The 17,125-nt window shown below is 45.1% G+C and overlaps 2 protein-coding genes across 5 annotated transcripts; one reads left to right on the top strand and one right to left on the bottom strand.

Moving 5' to 3' along the window:
- The first annotated feature begins 1,698 nt into the window (after positions 1 to 1,698).
- Positions 1,699 to 12,259, top strand: ANKRD66 (ankyrin repeat domain 66). 4 transcript variants are annotated; one of them, XM_075750469.1, is made up of 4 exons: positions 1,699 to 1,922; positions 2,213 to 2,458; positions 3,848 to 4,076; positions 10,561 to 12,259. In XM_075750469.1, exons 2-4 carry the CDS (start codon positions 2,320 to 2,322, stop codon positions 10,739 to 10,741), a joined length of 549 nt encoding a protein of 182 aa, XP_075606584.1. In that variant the 5' UTR covers positions 1,699 to 1,922; positions 2,213 to 2,319; the 3' UTR covers positions 10,742 to 12,259. The 4 variants fall into 4 exon arrangements, with proteins under 4 accessions (XP_075606584.1, XP_075606583.1, XP_075606587.1 ...); XM_075750468.1 differs by having other exon boundaries at positions 1,736 to 1,922; positions 2,298 to 2,458; positions 10,561 to 10,883; XM_075750472.1 differs by having other exon boundaries at positions 1,736 to 1,922; positions 2,298 to 2,458; positions 10,566 to 10,755.
- A 3,335-nt stretch (positions 12,260 to 15,594) lies between these two features.
- On the bottom strand, positions 15,595 to 16,548 carry LOC104639201 (taste receptor type 2 member 9). The gene has a single exon (XM_010307227.2). The coding sequence runs from the start codon at positions 16,546 to 16,548 to the stop codon at positions 15,595 to 15,597; it is 954 nt and encodes a 317-aa protein (XP_010305529.2).
- Between the last annotated feature and the right edge of the window lie 577 nt (positions 16,549 to 17,125).

The following is a 17,125-nucleotide window of genomic DNA, read 5'->3' on the forward strand; positions in this document are numbered from 1 at the left end:
GAATGGCTCAAGCACCGGGATCCACGTGAGAAAATTCCCCCCGGCCGGGTTGCAACATCCCACAGAGGAGCTGCAAAGCTTACGGCTGGGCGAGGAGGGGAGACCTGCAGCGGGGGAACATTGCGCTTTGTGTCAAGGTCCCCCCCATAAAAATCCAAATCTTTTCCTCTGGCCTTGTGAGAAAGGGATAACAACACCCTAAGGAAGCTGATCCCACTTTTGGGTGCAACTTCTGGAGGTTTAAGGTGGATCAAGCGCAGGTCCCTACTGATGGAGCAGCTCTGCACGCCCCCCCCCGGCACAGTCCTGGCGTTTGCCCCCTCATAACGCTGAGTTTAGGGAATTAACCCTAAAACCAGCCCCAATAATAAAAGATGAGTTTTCAGAGAGAGCAAGAGGTTGATCCAGCTGATGAAACAGCTGTATGAGCCTTGAGGCTGGCAAAGGGAGGCAGCAGGGGAGGGAGGGAAGGTAAAATTTGGCTTGGCCAAAATTGCTTATGAAGCTGCACTCGTGGACTGTCTCCTTGGAGAGCTGGTGAGCTCCTGCACGGGATCATTGGATTCTCCTCCTATCCCTCAGCATGTATGTGTGTGGGTTTGATATGAAGCTAGCAGAGCACAAAGGTGCTTGAAATTTAAGTTATATTTTTAAACTTTGAATTTTGTTGGCATTTCCTTTGAAAAAAATAAGAAAGTTGTATAGAATCATAGAATCACAGAATCATTTAGGCTATGAAAAGGTCCAAGATTTTTTTTTTTTCCTGTACTTTTGTCCAGCACTCATGTCAGTGGTGGGCTGGATGCATTAAAGTGTAATTTTCAGGATAGATTTAACGCTGATGAAAGATCTTGGAGGACAACTCTTAAGACCTCTAATCTAAAGGAACAGGTTCTTCAAGGTTAGAGAGAGGCAATGAGGAGGAGGCAGCGGTGCATGAGTGGTTAAAGTAACAGAGACATGCCAAAGCCGATGATATGTTTGCGGCCCACTGAGGATCTCCAAACTTTATTTTATTTTTTAATATATTCAGATATTCCCAGATCTGAAGGAGTTGAACTCAGTAGAAGTCATATATGGGTCTTTCTCTTGGATCTGGTATACATAGTTCAACCACTTAAGTCAGGGGACCTACTGAAGCAGGCTGTGATTCCCTCTGGCCTTTATGTCTCATCTTTTTCTTACAAGAAAGCAGGATAGAGATGGTGATGTGTCCTTCCAGCCTGGATTTGGGATGTGGTTGGGATGTTTATGGGAGTTGGGAGCAGGGAAACGGCTCTGTCCACCTCTGGCTCCCAGAATGTAGCTCCTAGGATTGCAAACCTTCCCTCACCACATCAGCCTCTGCAAGCTCCAATGTTGGTCCTTTCCAACATGCTGAACATGGAAATCACACTCTTTTCAATCTGTGAAAATTGTTCCGTGAAGTAAATGCAATGCAAAAGCTGGAGCAAATCCTAAAACTGCTGTGGTTTATGTGGGGGACAGGACTGATTGATTAGCTCAAAACCAGCTGTCAATCCAGGAATGTAAAAGTTTTCTCCTCATTGATTTGGCCAGACTGGAGAAAATATTGCAGTGTGTCCATCCTGAGGATGATGGGCGAGCATAGTGATCCTCGCGAGCTGCTCAAATTCCCTGCCAGCAAAGCAGGTAGGAAATGTCCCCTAGCACAGGTTTAATTATTGTAATCCACAGCCTTGCAGGGGCTGAAGATCTGCTTGTGTTTCTTGAGGAGGGTCTGTTGTATGGGACTGGAAAGCGCAAAACATGGCTATGGAGACAAAATTTTTAAGTAACATGCCATAGCTCGACTATTTGCACCAAAGAACATCAGAAGATACTTGCATTTTCTTTCATTGCAATAAAACACCACCAATAATGGATCTGCAGCATTGGCAAGGGAGGAGCCAGTTTCCATGGTAAGTGAGTACCAACAGACCCGTGGCAAATATTTGACCTGAGCTGGCTGTTTGTGAGCAACCTCCTTGAGAAATGCAATGTGGACTTGTCTACGAGTCCTCTACATAAAGGGCTGCACTTTGCTCCAGATTTCCATGTCTGCAAACCAAACATCACCATCAGTCTGTGATCACTGGTTTGAAGATAAATTATAATCTTATTTTTTTTAATTTTTTTTCTCTCATTCCTTTTTCCTTATTTTTTGGATAAATCCTGGTTTCTCACAGTGTGTGTCTCATTTTTAATCCAGATGCTGCTTGATCTGTTAAAATTGCTCTTGAGAGGAGCTGATACATCAGTGAACACCCACTAAACGACCATCGTTCTTTTACCAGGCACCTTTCTGAAGCGTGCAGCATGACAGAGCTCCACGAAGCCGCGGCTTTGGGGGACTACGACCTGGTGGATCAGATACTGAGGACAGGGCGCTGTGACCCAAATCACAAGGATGTCGACTGGCATGACAGGACCCCGCTGCACTGGGCTGCTGCGAAAGGTAAGGGCACCTCCTGCTCTATTACCTCTGCGAATCGGCATCATGAAGGGTGATGCTGCTTGTAATTACATCTTGCTCTGGCGGCAATTAACAATGGCAATTAATGATGGCGATAGTTGCAGCTTGTATCTGATCGTTTTGTACTTAATGAGCAAAAAAGAGAAAAATACCAATTTAAATGGGAACTTTGCCTTCAAAATAATTTGTGGCATTACCATCAAAGTGATTTTTTTTACCTTTTTTCCCCATGACATGAAAATTTACAATTTACATAGTATGTATGTATAGCACGTCTGCTTCTCTCCCACATTACTTTCCTAAGAGGTGACTTCATACGGTGCAGAAGAGTTATTTCTCATGTACACCTGCACAAATGAGCAGAAAGTCAAACCTGCTGTATTTATACCAAATATCAAACCCAATAGAACAAAATAATTACAGTGTGTTTTACATTGCCCTCCCTTTATCCCACCTGGTCGAATGAACGACACAGGACCAGAGTTGTTTGCAGCTTCCATTTGGTCCTTTGCCATCAGAAATATCTGCTAAAGTCAAATATCCCTTTGCAGCCCAGAAAAGAGATGAATGCAACAATATATAATGTGTAATTGTCCACGGTGTAAAATGGGAAACTGAACCTGTACTCCTCCGTGCTAGGGTGTTTGTTACGTATTGGGATCTCACGTCATGGCATCTGTCTTTGCTCTGAAATCAAGCATGTGATTTGCTGGTTTACGCTTGACATCATGTTTTGCTTTTGACCTGATGGGTTGTTACTCATTTGGGGAGCAGCAAAGGGAACTGAGCTGTTTAAGAAAATGATGATGGGAGACTGGCATGGCCTAGGTGCCGTTGGGAATGATCTAGCTGAGGCAAGGCAGTGTGAAGTGGGGTAGAAATAACTTTTTTTGCTTCTTCAAGCAATTTCACAAGTTAGAAAAATATGAAGGTGAATGAAAACAAATAATTTCTCCATCTCCTATCAAACAAACCTTTGTGTTAGTAAAGCTGTTCACAGGTTTTCCAGGTTTTTAATGTTTACATTTTGAGTTGAACTAAAAGCCAAAATAAAACAATAAAACAGTCAATAGCCAATTGGTCAATGACTAATTGAGATGTGCTGTTCAGAAATTAGTAGAAAGCTTTTTGATTTTATTGTTGTTTTTGTTGTAAAATGCTTATGGAAGCGATTTAGTTTGGAAAAAAAAATCATCATTTTCTAATGAGTATCATTTATTTGATAAATCAAATGGCCAGGTCATGGGTAAAATCCATTGTTACATGACTGAGGGAGCTATGATCAACTGTGTGTGACCGTCTTCTGCATCCTGAAGGTATAAAGTCTGATGCAGGTGCATTTTCTCTCCCTGTTTTGCTGCCCAACGCAAGGGAAATCGGAGCTGGTCAAGCTCCTCGTGGATCACGGCGCCCGGCATTGCCTGCGGAGCGATGTGGGCTGGACTCCAGCTCACTTTGCTGCCAAGTCGGGGAGACTGGGGGTACTTCGCACCCTTCATTCCCTGCACGCTGCCATGGACGCAGCCGACCTCTTCGGCGACACTCCCAAGAGGCTTGCGGAAATCTACGGTCACCAAGACTGCTCCAGGTTCTTAGAAACGTGAGTAGCGACGGCTGGTCCCACTGCGGCAGCTGATGGGGCTCCAGCAATGAAAATTAAATTGTCTGCTGTATAGAGGACCAGAACGAATACGAGTGTGTTATCTTTCCACCTAAAGCCTATTAAAGCCATCAAGCACGAGTAGCAGATAAGCAAATAAGGCTTTTTGTCACGGGGAAGCCATTGGGAAGCCATTCATTTATTCCCCTGCCTTGTATGGTTTGCCTTGGTACATTTTCAAAATCGTTACCACTTCATGACATCATTGTTTTTTCTAAGGATATTATAGAGTAATTATTAAGCAATGGAAATGAAAGCAAGAACTAACAAGTATTAACCCCTTAGAGTGGTCCATACTGAATACACGGTTGAATTGTTTAAGGACAGCCCTTTAGCAGCTGGTGTTAGTGTATGTATATCATTTGGCTTTTCTTGGAGTAAAGAACAGACCCATCCTTTTTTTTTTTTTTTTGTTACATAATTATTGAAAATTATACCATTTGATCTCTTAACAGGATGGCCACATATTTCTCCCAAATTTTGGAAAACTCCTTCTTGTCCTAAGTGTTTATGGTTATCACTGTGGCACCGTATGCAACAAGTAATATGCTTTTAAAGGGTTCCCAATTACCATTCCTGTTTTTCAGCCACTGATTTGGCTCACAGATATTTTCATCCTTGCAAAGCTGTTTCCCTGGGTCAGGATGCTGTCCTCCAGAGGGCTGAGCTGTGTCCCATACCTCCATCTCTCTAAGGCAGTGGGACAGATCACCAGAGGCCAACCACTTTGTTCAGTGCAAATTGTAGTCCCACGCGTTACCTGGTATTTAAATACATCGTTTGTGAAACCTGCACGCGCCGGACCCTGAGATGCTGAGAGCACCCAATGGCTTTTCCTCCCCTGGGTTTTTCTGTGAACTTACAGTCCCGCCATAGTCTTTAACTGACATCTTTTTTACCGCTGCCACGTTCTCAAGACTGCTTTGGCACCATATAAACCACCGATTTTTTTTTTACAGACAGGTATCCAAGTCAAAGTCTCCAGCTTGCCAGTTCAGCACGTGAGCTGCCAAGTTCAAAATCAGGCACGATGGCTGGGCAAACGCCTGAGGTGGCCAGTGCTTACCAAATACCACCTTTCATTAATCCACGCAAACCTTTCTGTAGGTACTGTTGTCCTTTTGCTGTACTTCTACAGCTTGTTGGTTCCTGCTGAAATGCTCCATGCCCACCTTAATCTTGACACAGCATCAGTGTCCTTCCATAGGAAGACACCCCCAAACTGTGCAAAATCTCCCTGTACAGAGCCCAAAAATCTTTCTAGGGGAGCCACACGTTCCCATTTTTAAGCTCTGGCTACTATGGCAGCTGATGGGACCATCCAGGAGACCTTACAGCTAAAGCCTGGCTGTTTATGCAGCTGACATGCTGCAAACCCTCACTATTCACCACCTTCCTTCCACACAGAAGAATCAGCTCTTATTGCCCTCAGACCTTCAGTTTAAAGAAATTTAAACAACAAGCAGATGATACCTAAGCTTTGCTAATTAGTTTTTTTACTACCTAGACACTAGCTGAGATAAGCTCAGGTTTGCCAGTTCTTTGGGACTGGGGCACTTTCTCCTCTTTATGCTCCCCTCAGTTCTGGACTTGCTTAGTTTCTGCATCAGAACAGGTAAATATTGTCTATCCTAGAGAGTGAAAGGTCTGCAGGCTTGTTGTCCTTGATTAATCATTTATAGCAATTGTTTACCTATTCAGTGCTGCCATTTTTGCACTAATCTCACCGTTAAATCCTGCTTATCGAGTCCTGCCAAATCTGTAGCATTTGCTGGGCTCTTGGCTGTGCACCAGAGCTGTGGTGGTGAGGTGATGGCAAGGATGGGCAATTGCCTGGATGATGCCAACAGGCAATGCCGGCGGCAGGCGGAGGCGCTTGTGCTGGTGGAGGTGGCTGGGAGAATGATTGACAGGATGATTGACACCCCTGTCTGAGCCACCTAGGCAACAGCCTAGGGCAACTCATGTAGCTGATGGAGGGTTTTCTGAGGTCAGTGACTAATTTAAGGTGGAAAAGGTCTTTCAGAGCCACGGGTGGCTGCATGGCTCAGCCAGGAGCGTGGCTCAGAGAACTTAGTAACTGGGAAGACACTTTGAATGGTCATGCCTAGGACATTTTATAAGACACACGAAGCCTGTATGATCACCTCACAGCCATAACGCAGTCTGTGGGCAGCCAAGAGTTTATCACTGGGGCTCAGGAACCCTTTTTTAAAGCTCAGCCACTATAATTTACAACCACAGTGGATGCCTTCACCCTCATGCAACAGTTTTACCTCCTCACGTCAGCAAACTTGGAGGTAACTAGGGGAAATTACTGGCATTTATAGTATAATCACGATTACCTTCTGCTCCTTCAGGTGTGCAGAATGTCCCACAGGTGATGTCCATGGTCAGGCAGTGCTCCATGGCAGAAAATAAATATGTGTGTCTGCGTGCTAATGCTGCACAGCACAGAGTAGGTCTGCCCTCTGCTCACGGTGTCTGTGGTATTGGAATGTAAATATGAGGGGTATTTTGTTACAGAGCATCACTGTCAGTTTTGGATATTTGCCTATCATGCAAAAAGAGTGAAAAGGCAATTTTAAAAATAACAGCCTATGCCAAATGCAGGGCTGACATGCATATCTAAACAGGGCTATAAGCATCCAAATCCTTTCCAATTTGGCCCCCTCTAGCACCACCGTGATCCTTGCACACTGTGTGCCTGACCCCAGGTGCTGCTGGCTGGATGAACCTGGGCTGCTCTGTGCTGGGACTGCTTGCATCGACACAGAAATATTACATGTGTCGACATGTAAATATAATTAACATGTAAATATTAGGAATATTCTGCTACAGAATAGCCGTACCACCCACCGAGGTTTGCATGGACATGCAAAGAACAGGAAACGGCCTTCAAACCACAGCTGCTTCTGATTAACAAACATATAATTTGCATTAGATTTATTTTTTTTTTGCATGAGAAGAGCTTTACCCTGGATGCTGTGAGAGCTGCTAGGAATGGCACTGAGGCGACACAGGGACCCGCGGCTCATGCCTGCTGCCAGCCTCTCTGCAAAGTGCCCAGCATTGAAACTGCGCCAAAGGCTCCTGCTATCTAAGCCCAGGGCGTATATATATCTACATATGTACACACAAACACACATCTATAAATATGTTCATCTGTCTGTATGTAGAATCATAGAATCATAGAATATCCTGAGTTGGAAGGCACCCATAAGGATCATCGAGTCTAACTCCTGGCTCCACACAGGACCAGCCGAATCAGAGCATATGACCGAGAGCGTTATCCAGACGCTTCTTGAACTCAGTCAAGCTCGGTGCTATGACCACTTCCCTGGGGAGCCTGTTCCAGTGCCCGACCACCCTCTCAGTGAAGAACCTTTTCCTGATATCCAACCTAAACCTCCCCCGTCGCAGCTTCATTCCGTTCCCTCAGGTTCTATCACTGGTCACCAGAGGGAGGAGATTAGCGCCTGCCCCCTTGCTCCCCCTCGTGAGGAAGCTGTAGGCCGCGATGACGTCTCCCCTCAGTCTCCTCTTGTCTAGGCTGAACAAACCAAGGGACTTCAGCCTCTCCTCATATGTCTTCCCCTCTAGACCCTTCACCATCTTTGTTGCCCTCCTTTGGACACTCTCCAATAGTTTTATGTCCTTTTTGTACTGTGGCGCCCAACACTGCAGGCAGTACTCGAGGTGAGGCCGCACCAGTGCAGTGTAGAGTGGGACAATCACTGCCCTAGACCAGCTAGCAATGCCGTGCTTGATGCACCCCAGGATACGGTTGGCCTTCCTGGCAGCCTGGGCACGCTGGTGACTCATGTTCAACTTGCTGTTGACCAAGACCCCCAAGTCCCTTTCAGCATGGCTGGTCTCCAGCGTCTCATCGCCCAGTCTGTATGTATAGCCAGGGTTTCCCCTTCCCAGGTGCAGAATCTGGCATATACATATATATGTATATACGCACACATATATAGTAAGCCCATGCTATGCAGCACATCTGTGTGGATCTTCTGGCTTTGCTCCGTGGTCTCAGCCAGGACAGCGTTGCACTGATGTGACAGTGCTGCTGTATTACAGGGAAAAAAAAAAGGTTTTTCCCGATATTTGGTGGTATTTTTGACAGAGCTCCATAAATACTGAGTACCTAAAAAATCTGCAGTAGGAGAAAATGGTTTGTCTTCTCTTGGACAAGATGTACAATTGGGGTGTATGTGCCTGGGTGCTGGCAGTGGGAGGGCGCGGGGGGGGTCTTTGTGAAAAGATATCGGAGCTGCAGCACGCTGGACACACTGCGGGGCACAGCTCAGCCCATCAGCGATGCTGGTGGCTCCTCTGGGAAAACATATTTAGGAAAGGGTAAAAATGCTGCCCAGCAGTGAGGAGTGAGGTAAGAGGAGTGAGCAGGAGGACGAAGAGGAGGTGCTCCAGGTTTCAAGGCAGGGATTCCTCTGCAGCCCATGGAGGGCCATGGTGAAGCAGGTGGACATGCCCTGAAGGAGCTGTGGCCCAATGACAGCCTATGCTGTAGCTGGCTTATCCTGAAGGACTGCAGCCTGTGGGAAGGACCCACACTGGAGCAGGGGAAGAGCGTGAGGAGGGAGTGGCAGAGATGAAGCGTTATGAACTGACCACAAGCCCCATTCCCTGTCCCTCTGCACCACTTGGGGGGAGGAGGTAGAGGAGTTGGGAATGAAGGAGTGAAGTTGAGCCTGGGAGGAAGACGGGGTGAGGGGGAGATATTGTTTAATTTTGTCATTTTTCCTTGTCATCCTACTCTATTTTCAATTGACAATAAATTAAATTGAGTTTCCCCAAGTCTGTTTTGCCCATCACAGTAACTGGTAAGTGATATCCATGTTTTTATTTTGACCCAAAAGCTTTTCCGTCTTTGCCCCCCCCCCCCATCCTGTTGAGGAGGGCAGTGAGAGAGCGGCTGGGTGGGCAGATGGCAGATGGCCAAGGTCAACCCACCACAGTGGCTCCTGTTTTATCAGTACTTTCTCCTGCTTACCACTGACATGAGAAAGAAAAGAAGGCCTGAGTTTTTGCTTTTGTTTTTTTTTTGAAAGAGAACTGAAAGAAACTTTCCGTGACTTGAAACTTGGGGGTTGAACTAGATGATCTTCAAAGGTCCCTTCCAAACCAAACCATTCCATGATTCTATGTTCTGTGACTTGGATGTGAATGATAGACGTATTCGTTCTTTTAAAATTCCTCAGTGCCTACAAAATGCGTAAAGGAGCCATCTATTTTTTATTTTGGAGTCACTTTTTTCCAAAATAACTTTTTTCCAAAAGGAGCAGTTTGGTCATGATGAAAGTGTTTTTTGATTTGCTTTTGGCTGTTGGGAAATGTAATGAAAAAACATTGATATTTCAAGGCTATAAGGAAAACTACAGTGAAGTATGTTTATTTTCAGGTTAGCTTGTACAGCGTCCTTCACTGAAGATTTGGGACTGTGTTTGTTTCATAGAAAATGTATAACCAAAAAAAAATTAGGATTCGGTAAATAACAGATGCCAAGAGCAAACTCACTGCTGACTTGGAAATCTCAGGGTCTGGATGGATGATGGTTCAGTGTCTGACATCCAGAGGTTTCACAAACTTGAAATGATGAAGATAACGCAGCTAAAAGACCCTGAAATCAGAGGACAGTTGTGAATGATTTGCATATGGTGATATTGGGCTGGGGAAAATGGTATCTTCTACACAATGTTTTCCCATGCAAAATCTGAACCTCTGCAGCAAAGCCTTCTTTCTATGACATTGCTTAATTCAAGTTATTATTTAAAAAACAGAAATGAGGATGAATTGTCAAGTTCAGTTCTGGATTTGAATGCAAAGTTTAGCAAAATTTCAGGGCTGAATTGGATTAGGATTAGATAATTTCTGAGGTTAAAAGGTCACCTATAAAGAAGAGCTATGTACAAACCCTCCCAAATTCCAGTTGTCTTCAGATCTGATGTTTTGGCATTAAGAATTTCTAGTACTTATGAATGAGCAGTACAAAAAATAAAAGAAAATGGAAATGTTGCAGTTGCAGTGAGTTAATGTGCGATGTACAATTGCATTAAATGTGCTTAAGTCTACTTAATAGCACACACATTCACAAGATCAGTCTTTGTGAGCTTTTTATCCTTAAAATTATGATTCCAGTGGCAAAAGTCTGATCTCACTGTAGATCCTTATTGAAGGTTTCCCACTTCAGCCCAACTCTCAGTGAGTACCTGGTCACTTGGGGGTGATGAATGCTGTTGGATTTGGGATGAGCCTCAGGGTTTTCTCATGTCTTGCTGGCAACAGTACTTTGACCGTACGAAGACACGATCCCCTGATCCTGTAGATGGGCCACTCGTGAATGGTGGTATGAATGTGCTGTGCTCAGTATCTGAAGATGCACTCTTGCTTTCTTCCCCAGAGCAGAGGTGGAGAGCAGAAACTATCGCAGGACAGCCGCAATAAAAGGAATCCCCTTAGACCAGAGAGATGAAGACTGGGAACTCAAGAAAGAAGAGCTTAAGAGAAATCCACCGTGTTCTTGGGAGAACTACATATCCTCTGCTCAAAAGAAAAATAAAAGAATAAGGAGGAAGCAGTAGTGTGCCCTGACTATTTGGTGCCACTGAGAATTTGCAGTGCAGAGCAAAGACTCTGGCAGACCTCAGGTGCATCTGCAGGGTGAAATATGGATGAGCAGGAGAAGCAGATGGACACAGGAATGCATCTTATGATGTACTGAAAATACTGTCGTTAATAGGGAGCAGGTGGAAGTGCTTCTGTCTGTCTGCATGTCTATATGTGTCAGATCTCAAATATCAGGAAACTGCAGAAGTTGTTTAAATATACTGATAATCTAATTCACTGAAATGTATAAATATACAGAAATGACAGCAGTTACCCTTATTGTCTGAGAGGGAAATGGTTTTGTTCCTAATTGATTCATGAAAGCATCTGGGACTGTAATTCTGCTCACTCTGGTGATGTCTGTGGCTTTTGCTTGCTTGCTTTTGGTCCTGAGTCAACCATGGAGCTGTATAGAGGCTCATAGCCTCTGGTGGTGCCTCTCTCTCTGGGAGTGGGGTGTAGTTGCTTCTTCTGCCTGAAGGGGACATGTTGATGTTGTCCTTTTACAGGACACATGGGTCTAACAGCCTGTATCTACCATTCCTGGCCCAGCAGAAGGGAAAACGTGCTCCCTCGTTGCAACTTTCAGACATCTGTGACTGCAAAGACAGAGCGCTGCTTTCAGTGCCCCCAGCCATTTTCATGTCTATGTTCATAGGAATGCTGTGGAACCGGTCCTGAGTGTCCCTCTGCTCATCGACACTTTCCATGGCAAAAGACATTTTTAACTCTCACTTCTCAATTATAAAAAATTTGAATTTCACCAAAAGCAGCTTTCCACACCATGTCAGCAGTGGGCAGCCATTTATATTGACTTCTGACATCTTTTACATGTCTGCTTCCCTTCTCCTTATGTGTTTGCCTCCTTTTCCCTGTTTTCCCTCCACTACCCAAACCCACTCCTCCTGGAGTGCCTGGGTTACAGATGTCCTTCGCACCCAGCCACAACACTCAGGCATTGCAATCACAACCAACAACTCTCTGATCCATCTCCCTCTTCTAGATTTCCAGGGACTAATTCATCTGTCTGCACAGAAGTGTTTAATGCCACTTGACATGCTCTTGAGTATCCAGGCTGACCCTGTAGGTCTCCAGAAGATCAGAGATGTAGCTCCTGACCCTGTGCAGATGTCTCAGATGATACCTTGACTTGAGATGCCTGTGTGGGGACAAATGAGTCAAGCTCCCGCTTTGTCTTTTGTCATTGTCCTGGTTTTCGGCTGGGATAGAGTTAATTTTCACAAGAAGCTGGGAGGGGACACAGCCAGGACAGCTGACCCAAACTAGCCAAAGGGTGTCCCATACATATGACATCATTCTCAGTATACAAAGGGGGAAGCTGGCTGGGGAGGAGTGCCTGCTCAGGGACGGGCTAGGCATCCGGTTCTGGGTGGTGAGCAAATTGCATTGTATATGTTCTTTTATAAGTATTATTGTTGTTATTTTCCTCTTCCTTTGCTGTCCTAGTAAACTGTACTTATCCCAACCCACAAGTTTTACCATTTTCTTCCCATTCTCCTGCCCATCGCACTGGGGTGGGGGAAGGAGTGAGCGAGTGGCTGCCTGGTGCTCAGCCGCTGGCTGGGGCTAAACCTCGACAGTCATTTGCACTTCCCAAGCCATCTCAGCTCCATTCACAGTTGGCCTGGCTGTGGAATTAGTGACGGTGCAAGTGGAGACATGTGGGACAGAATGCCTATTGCCATGCTGATAAACTAAACAGGTCTGTTTCTAGCCCCAAGGCCAGCTGGTGGAGTGTCCTGTAGTTGAGGACCATTTTCCCCAGGGCTGGGCACACCATTGCATCTCTCCAGTGAGCAACTTTAGCATATGGTGGCCATGCTGTTTTATAACGTGTCTCCTCCAGTGCCAGCTGGATGGGTCTGGTGCATCAGGGGGTGATGTTGTGTTTGGCATCACATTCACGGGGGTTTCATGGAGATGGAAGAAGGTATCTTCAACGTGGTTTGCTGGGGCTGCGTTCTTTTGTGTGAGAACATCTGTAAGATGTTGGGTTTTCCTGCTGAGTCTTGTGGTATGTGAGTTTTGAGGGATGATGTTGCATGGGATGTAGGGAGTAAGAAGGATTTTCCATGGTCTTTTTGTGAGAGGGATTGGGACTGTCATGCTAAAGGACCGACTGCTTTGAGCAACAGCAGGGAAAGAAGGGAGGTGTGGTGGTGCCTGTCCTTTAAATGCCTTTCAGCGGGGCAGATGTGTCTATTGAGATGTTTAAGATCTGCCTCCGTTAGGACATGGGATGGCACAGAGGACCCTGTGGAAGTGGGACTCAGTGGAGTTTGGCACGCAATCTAAGAAGTTCAATTGCAGCTAAAGGCAAACAGCTAAAGGCAACCTGAGTGTCCAGCTTCAATCAGATGACTCAAACCCTTTTTCTTTAGCAGAACAACATGAATGTAATTTTTTTTTTTGCTTTACTACTGCAGGAAAAGCCAGAAAAGAGTAAAAAGCTAATGGTTTGAAAACACTTTCTCATACTTTCTTATTAACCTCTTCCCCTTTCATTTTTGCGGGGATGAGAGAAAGAGGGAAGGGAGTGCTCTTTTGCCCATGGAAAAGGCAACTCTTAAAATAAAAAGGTTACAAACCAAGCTTTTTCACCTTTACTTCAACTTTTCAAATTAGCATCCCAGGACCGCTCATGTTCTCTGAGCAGAAATTCTGCCTCTGTGTTGATTTGTCATAGAGAGTACATAGAAATTAGTAAGCCCTTCACCTGTTATCCTACAAGACAACTACATCTCCTTTATCAGGGGAAAAGAAGGTTGGAGAAGCCTTCTGCTTGTAGAAATCCATTAAAGGTTGTTCTCAAAACTACAGCAGAGATAAAGCTCAAGGGTTTCTTACAGACTGAATCCATGCCCAGTGGTGTGATGCTACACCTGAGATGACTCCCTGGAGAGCATTTGGGTTATATCTGAACTCTGCAGAACTTCAGAAGGCCTCTGAGGTTTGAGGCTCCACACTTGGCAAATGTAGTCCTTCTGAGTGAGTGTTCTAAAACAAAAGCAGAAACAAAACCTGCCGAGAAGAATGAAAAATGCTCACTTGACACTTGGCATGAGGTAAGACATTCGTCTGGGCGTGAGCTGGTGAAAGAAATGAACAGTTCAGGTTCTGCTATGTTCGTGCTGGAACTATTTCATGTTTAGATAATCTGCTGTGGTGGGTTGGCCTTGGCCAGCTGCCCGACCCTCACCCAGCTGCTCCTTCACTCTCACTCCTCAACAGGACAGGGGTAGAAAATAAGATGGAAAATCTCATGGGTAGAGATAAAGACAGGGACATCACTCACCAATTACCGTCACAGGCAAAACAGACTCGACTTGGGGAAAATCAGTTTAATTTATTGCCAAAATAGAGTAGGATGTTGAAGAACAAAGACAAAACTAAACCACCTTACCTCCACCTCCCCTTCTTCCCAGGCTCAACTTCACTCCTTCATTCCCAACTCCTCTACATCCTCCTCCTGAGTGGCGCAGGGGAATGAGGAATGGGGGTTGCAGTCCGTTCATTGTGCGCTGTCTCTCCCACTCCTTCCTCCTCATGCTCTTCCCCTGCTCCAGCGTGGTTCCCTCCCATGGGCTGCAGTCTTTCAGGATAAGCCTGCTGCAGTGTGGGCTCTCCCTCAGCATGCATCAGGGCATGTCCACCTACTCTGGCATGGGGTTCTCCATGGACTGCAGGTGGATATCTGCACCATGGACCTCCATGGGCTGCAAGGGGACAACCTACATCACCATGGTCCTTTCTGCAGGCTGCAGATGAATCTCTGCTCCAGCACCTGGAGGCCCTCCTCCCCTTCCTTCTCTGACCCTGTTTTTTGCAGGACTGTTTCTCACAATTTTCCTCACTCCTTAGTGCCAGGCAGTGGTTTTGCTCTTTCTTAAATATATTTTCCCAGAGGAGCCACCAGCATCACTGATGGACTGAGCTGTGTCCTGTGGTGGGTACATTGCAGTCAGGTGGATTGGCTTTCCCTGGCATGGGGCAGCCTTGACTTTGCCTCACAGAGTGGACCCCCCAGCTGCCAGCACCTGGCAGGGACACCACGTATATCTGCCCATGGGTCACTGCGAGATGAAATGTGACCTTATTCCACACCACATTTAGTGCAAAACCCACCTTCCTCGGTGTTTTACCGAGCCAGAGTCCATTGGTAAAAGTAGATCTCAAAAAACTAAAAGCAGACCAGGAGAGCAGTTGCACAGAACAGGGGAAATCATGTTTTTGCATGAAGCGGGGCAGGGAGAGGACACGTAAGGCTGGCATGGGAAGTGGGCTCTCCACCCCACCTGTCTGCCCCAAGGCCATTTCTACATTGTTGTTCATAAGTCAGTAAACACCTCTGGTGAATAATAGCGATCAACATATTCATGCATAAGTTATAAAGCAATGCAAGACAACTCATAGTATTACAAAGTACACAGGCACAAGAGAAATAAATGCAAACCAAAACAGATACAAACATGTTTAGTGAAGTAGTTTCAGTCAGCAAATACCAAAGCATTTTGAGGTTTGCAGTATTGTTATTCCCCCTTGGCAACTAACCCACGTACCAGGTCTAAATGACTTTGCTATTGACAATAATTAAACTCAAAGAATTATCTAAATAAAATAATAATAATAATTTATTTATCTCTTACTAATATAGTTCAAAGAATTTTAATGAAGTTTTCTTAACTTTGATGGTGAAGATAGAACATCTGTATCATCTACATTGGCTGGAGAGTTGCATTATGAAATTACTTGGTTTTTTATAATTAATATCAACATTTTTAATGGGCTCCAGCTTTTATTACATTTCTTACCTCATGCAAACCTTGCACTTCACACAAGATAGAATCTTTAGCAGTGTCTTTTCCAGTTTGGGATTGCTGAAAATCAGAGTAAGGGAATGAACAACCGGAAAAACATACTGAAATACTAAAATGAGAAACAACACAGGATTTTCCTTCTTCGTGGAATAAATCAGTGTCAAGACCAAACACATAAAGTTAATGCTGTAAATGAAGGAAAAGGACAGAATAGATTTCATGGCTTTCATATGGGCATCCACGCTGAGGTTCTTCGCTGACTTCGTCTGCATCTTGCGTTTGTGTCTCCAGAGAGAAAAGAGGAGTAGAAGGGCAGAACAGATTACTGTCAAGAATGCCGTGGCAAATCCAAAGCCGCTGATAAAAAAAGTAGCGAATAAATGGTCATCCGTTTTCACACTTAGTTCCCAGAAATTTCCTGGGGTGGTGGAATTGAGGATGTTACCGCGCACCTCATTAGTGAGGTCGAAGACAAGGATGCAGATGATCAGGGATAAAAGCACTGAAGCCAACAACAGCCATGGCACCATCCTGTCAATTCTTACTTTCAGGTAGATGAAGAAGTTGTGCCTGAAATTTGCAATTTTTATACAATAAAAAACACAGAGACAGGCAGAAACCCACAAGTTGGAACAATTTAAAAAGCTTTGAATAGCTACAAATATTTGGGGTATGGGGTGAACATAAAAGCACCAGGGGTAAATTATTGAAAAAATGGTATAAACCCATGTGATGCACAAATACCAAAACCTGGAGCATCCCAGAAACAACAAGATCTTCTCATTAGAGTTAAAGCTTTTCTTTTTGACCCAAGTAATACAAAGCACACAAACAATGAAAGCGTTTATCCACATGCCAGCAAATGCCTGAAGTGTGACGATGATCGTAGCCATGGTATCGTATGAAGTGGCATTAAATTTAGGTTGAGAGTAACAAGTTTCCATCCTCCAAGATGGGTAGCGGTGCTGTGCCGGAAAAGTAGGTTGTTGCACCGATGCTTAACGCAGGTTGGCAGCTGCTGTTCCCTGAGCGTCATGTATGGGAACAGGAATTTTATAGAGCTGGTGGAGGGGGAGGATCTTGGTGCTGCTCCTGTTCAGAGCGGGACAGGTGCAGGAATGTAAATGTGGTGGGTATTCCCTTACCTGGTATCAGTGTCAGTCTTCAATATTTGAATTTCGGTTCAGAAGAGCTGTGTTGGGTGACACAAACAATGTAGATGTTTTTCTGCAGTGGACAATGTTGTGATTTAGTGACTGTCCTATGGCTGATCGCTGTCAGGATTCGTGATCTGGGCTCTCCTGGCCCTTCATCACCTACGATGCTCACGCAGAGGGGTGTGCTCCGCAAAGCATAATCAGGGGAGCTGCTGTCCTTTTTCACCCGTGAGTCCAGGAGCTGCAAAATTCAGCCAAGGTGTAGGAAACTGGAGTTCATTTTTACCCTCTGAGGGCACTGAAATCCATGTTAGTTTTCCAGTGGTAATGCCTTAATCGTAAGTGAACAGCCACATGGTAGGGG

The sequence above is a fragment of the Balearica regulorum genome, chromosome 3 (genome assembly GCF_011004875.1).
Source record: "Balearica regulorum gibbericeps isolate bBalReg1 chromosome 3, bBalReg1.pri, whole genome shotgun sequence".
NCBI lineage: Eukaryota > Metazoa > Chordata > Aves > Gruiformes > Gruidae > Balearica > Balearica regulorum.

Bases quoted from the DNA above. Each gene is read 5' to 3' on its own strand.
- ANKRD66 (XM_075750468.1), top strand. From the start codon at position 1,882: ATGGATCTGCAGCATTGGCAAGGGAGGAGCCAGTTTCCATG. The intron at 1,923-2,297 runs GTAAGTGAGTAC...TTCTTTTACCAG, and splicing joins GGGAGGAGCCAGTTTCCATG to GCACCTTTCTGAAGCGTGCA. The intron at 2,459-3,847 runs GTAAGGGCACCT...GCCCAACGCAAG, and splicing joins GCACTGGGCTGCTGCGAAAG to GGAAATCGGAGCTGGTCAAG.
- LOC104639201 (XM_010307227.2), bottom strand. From the start codon at position 16,548: ATGGAAACTTGTTACTCTCAACCTAAATTTAATGCCACTTCATACGAT.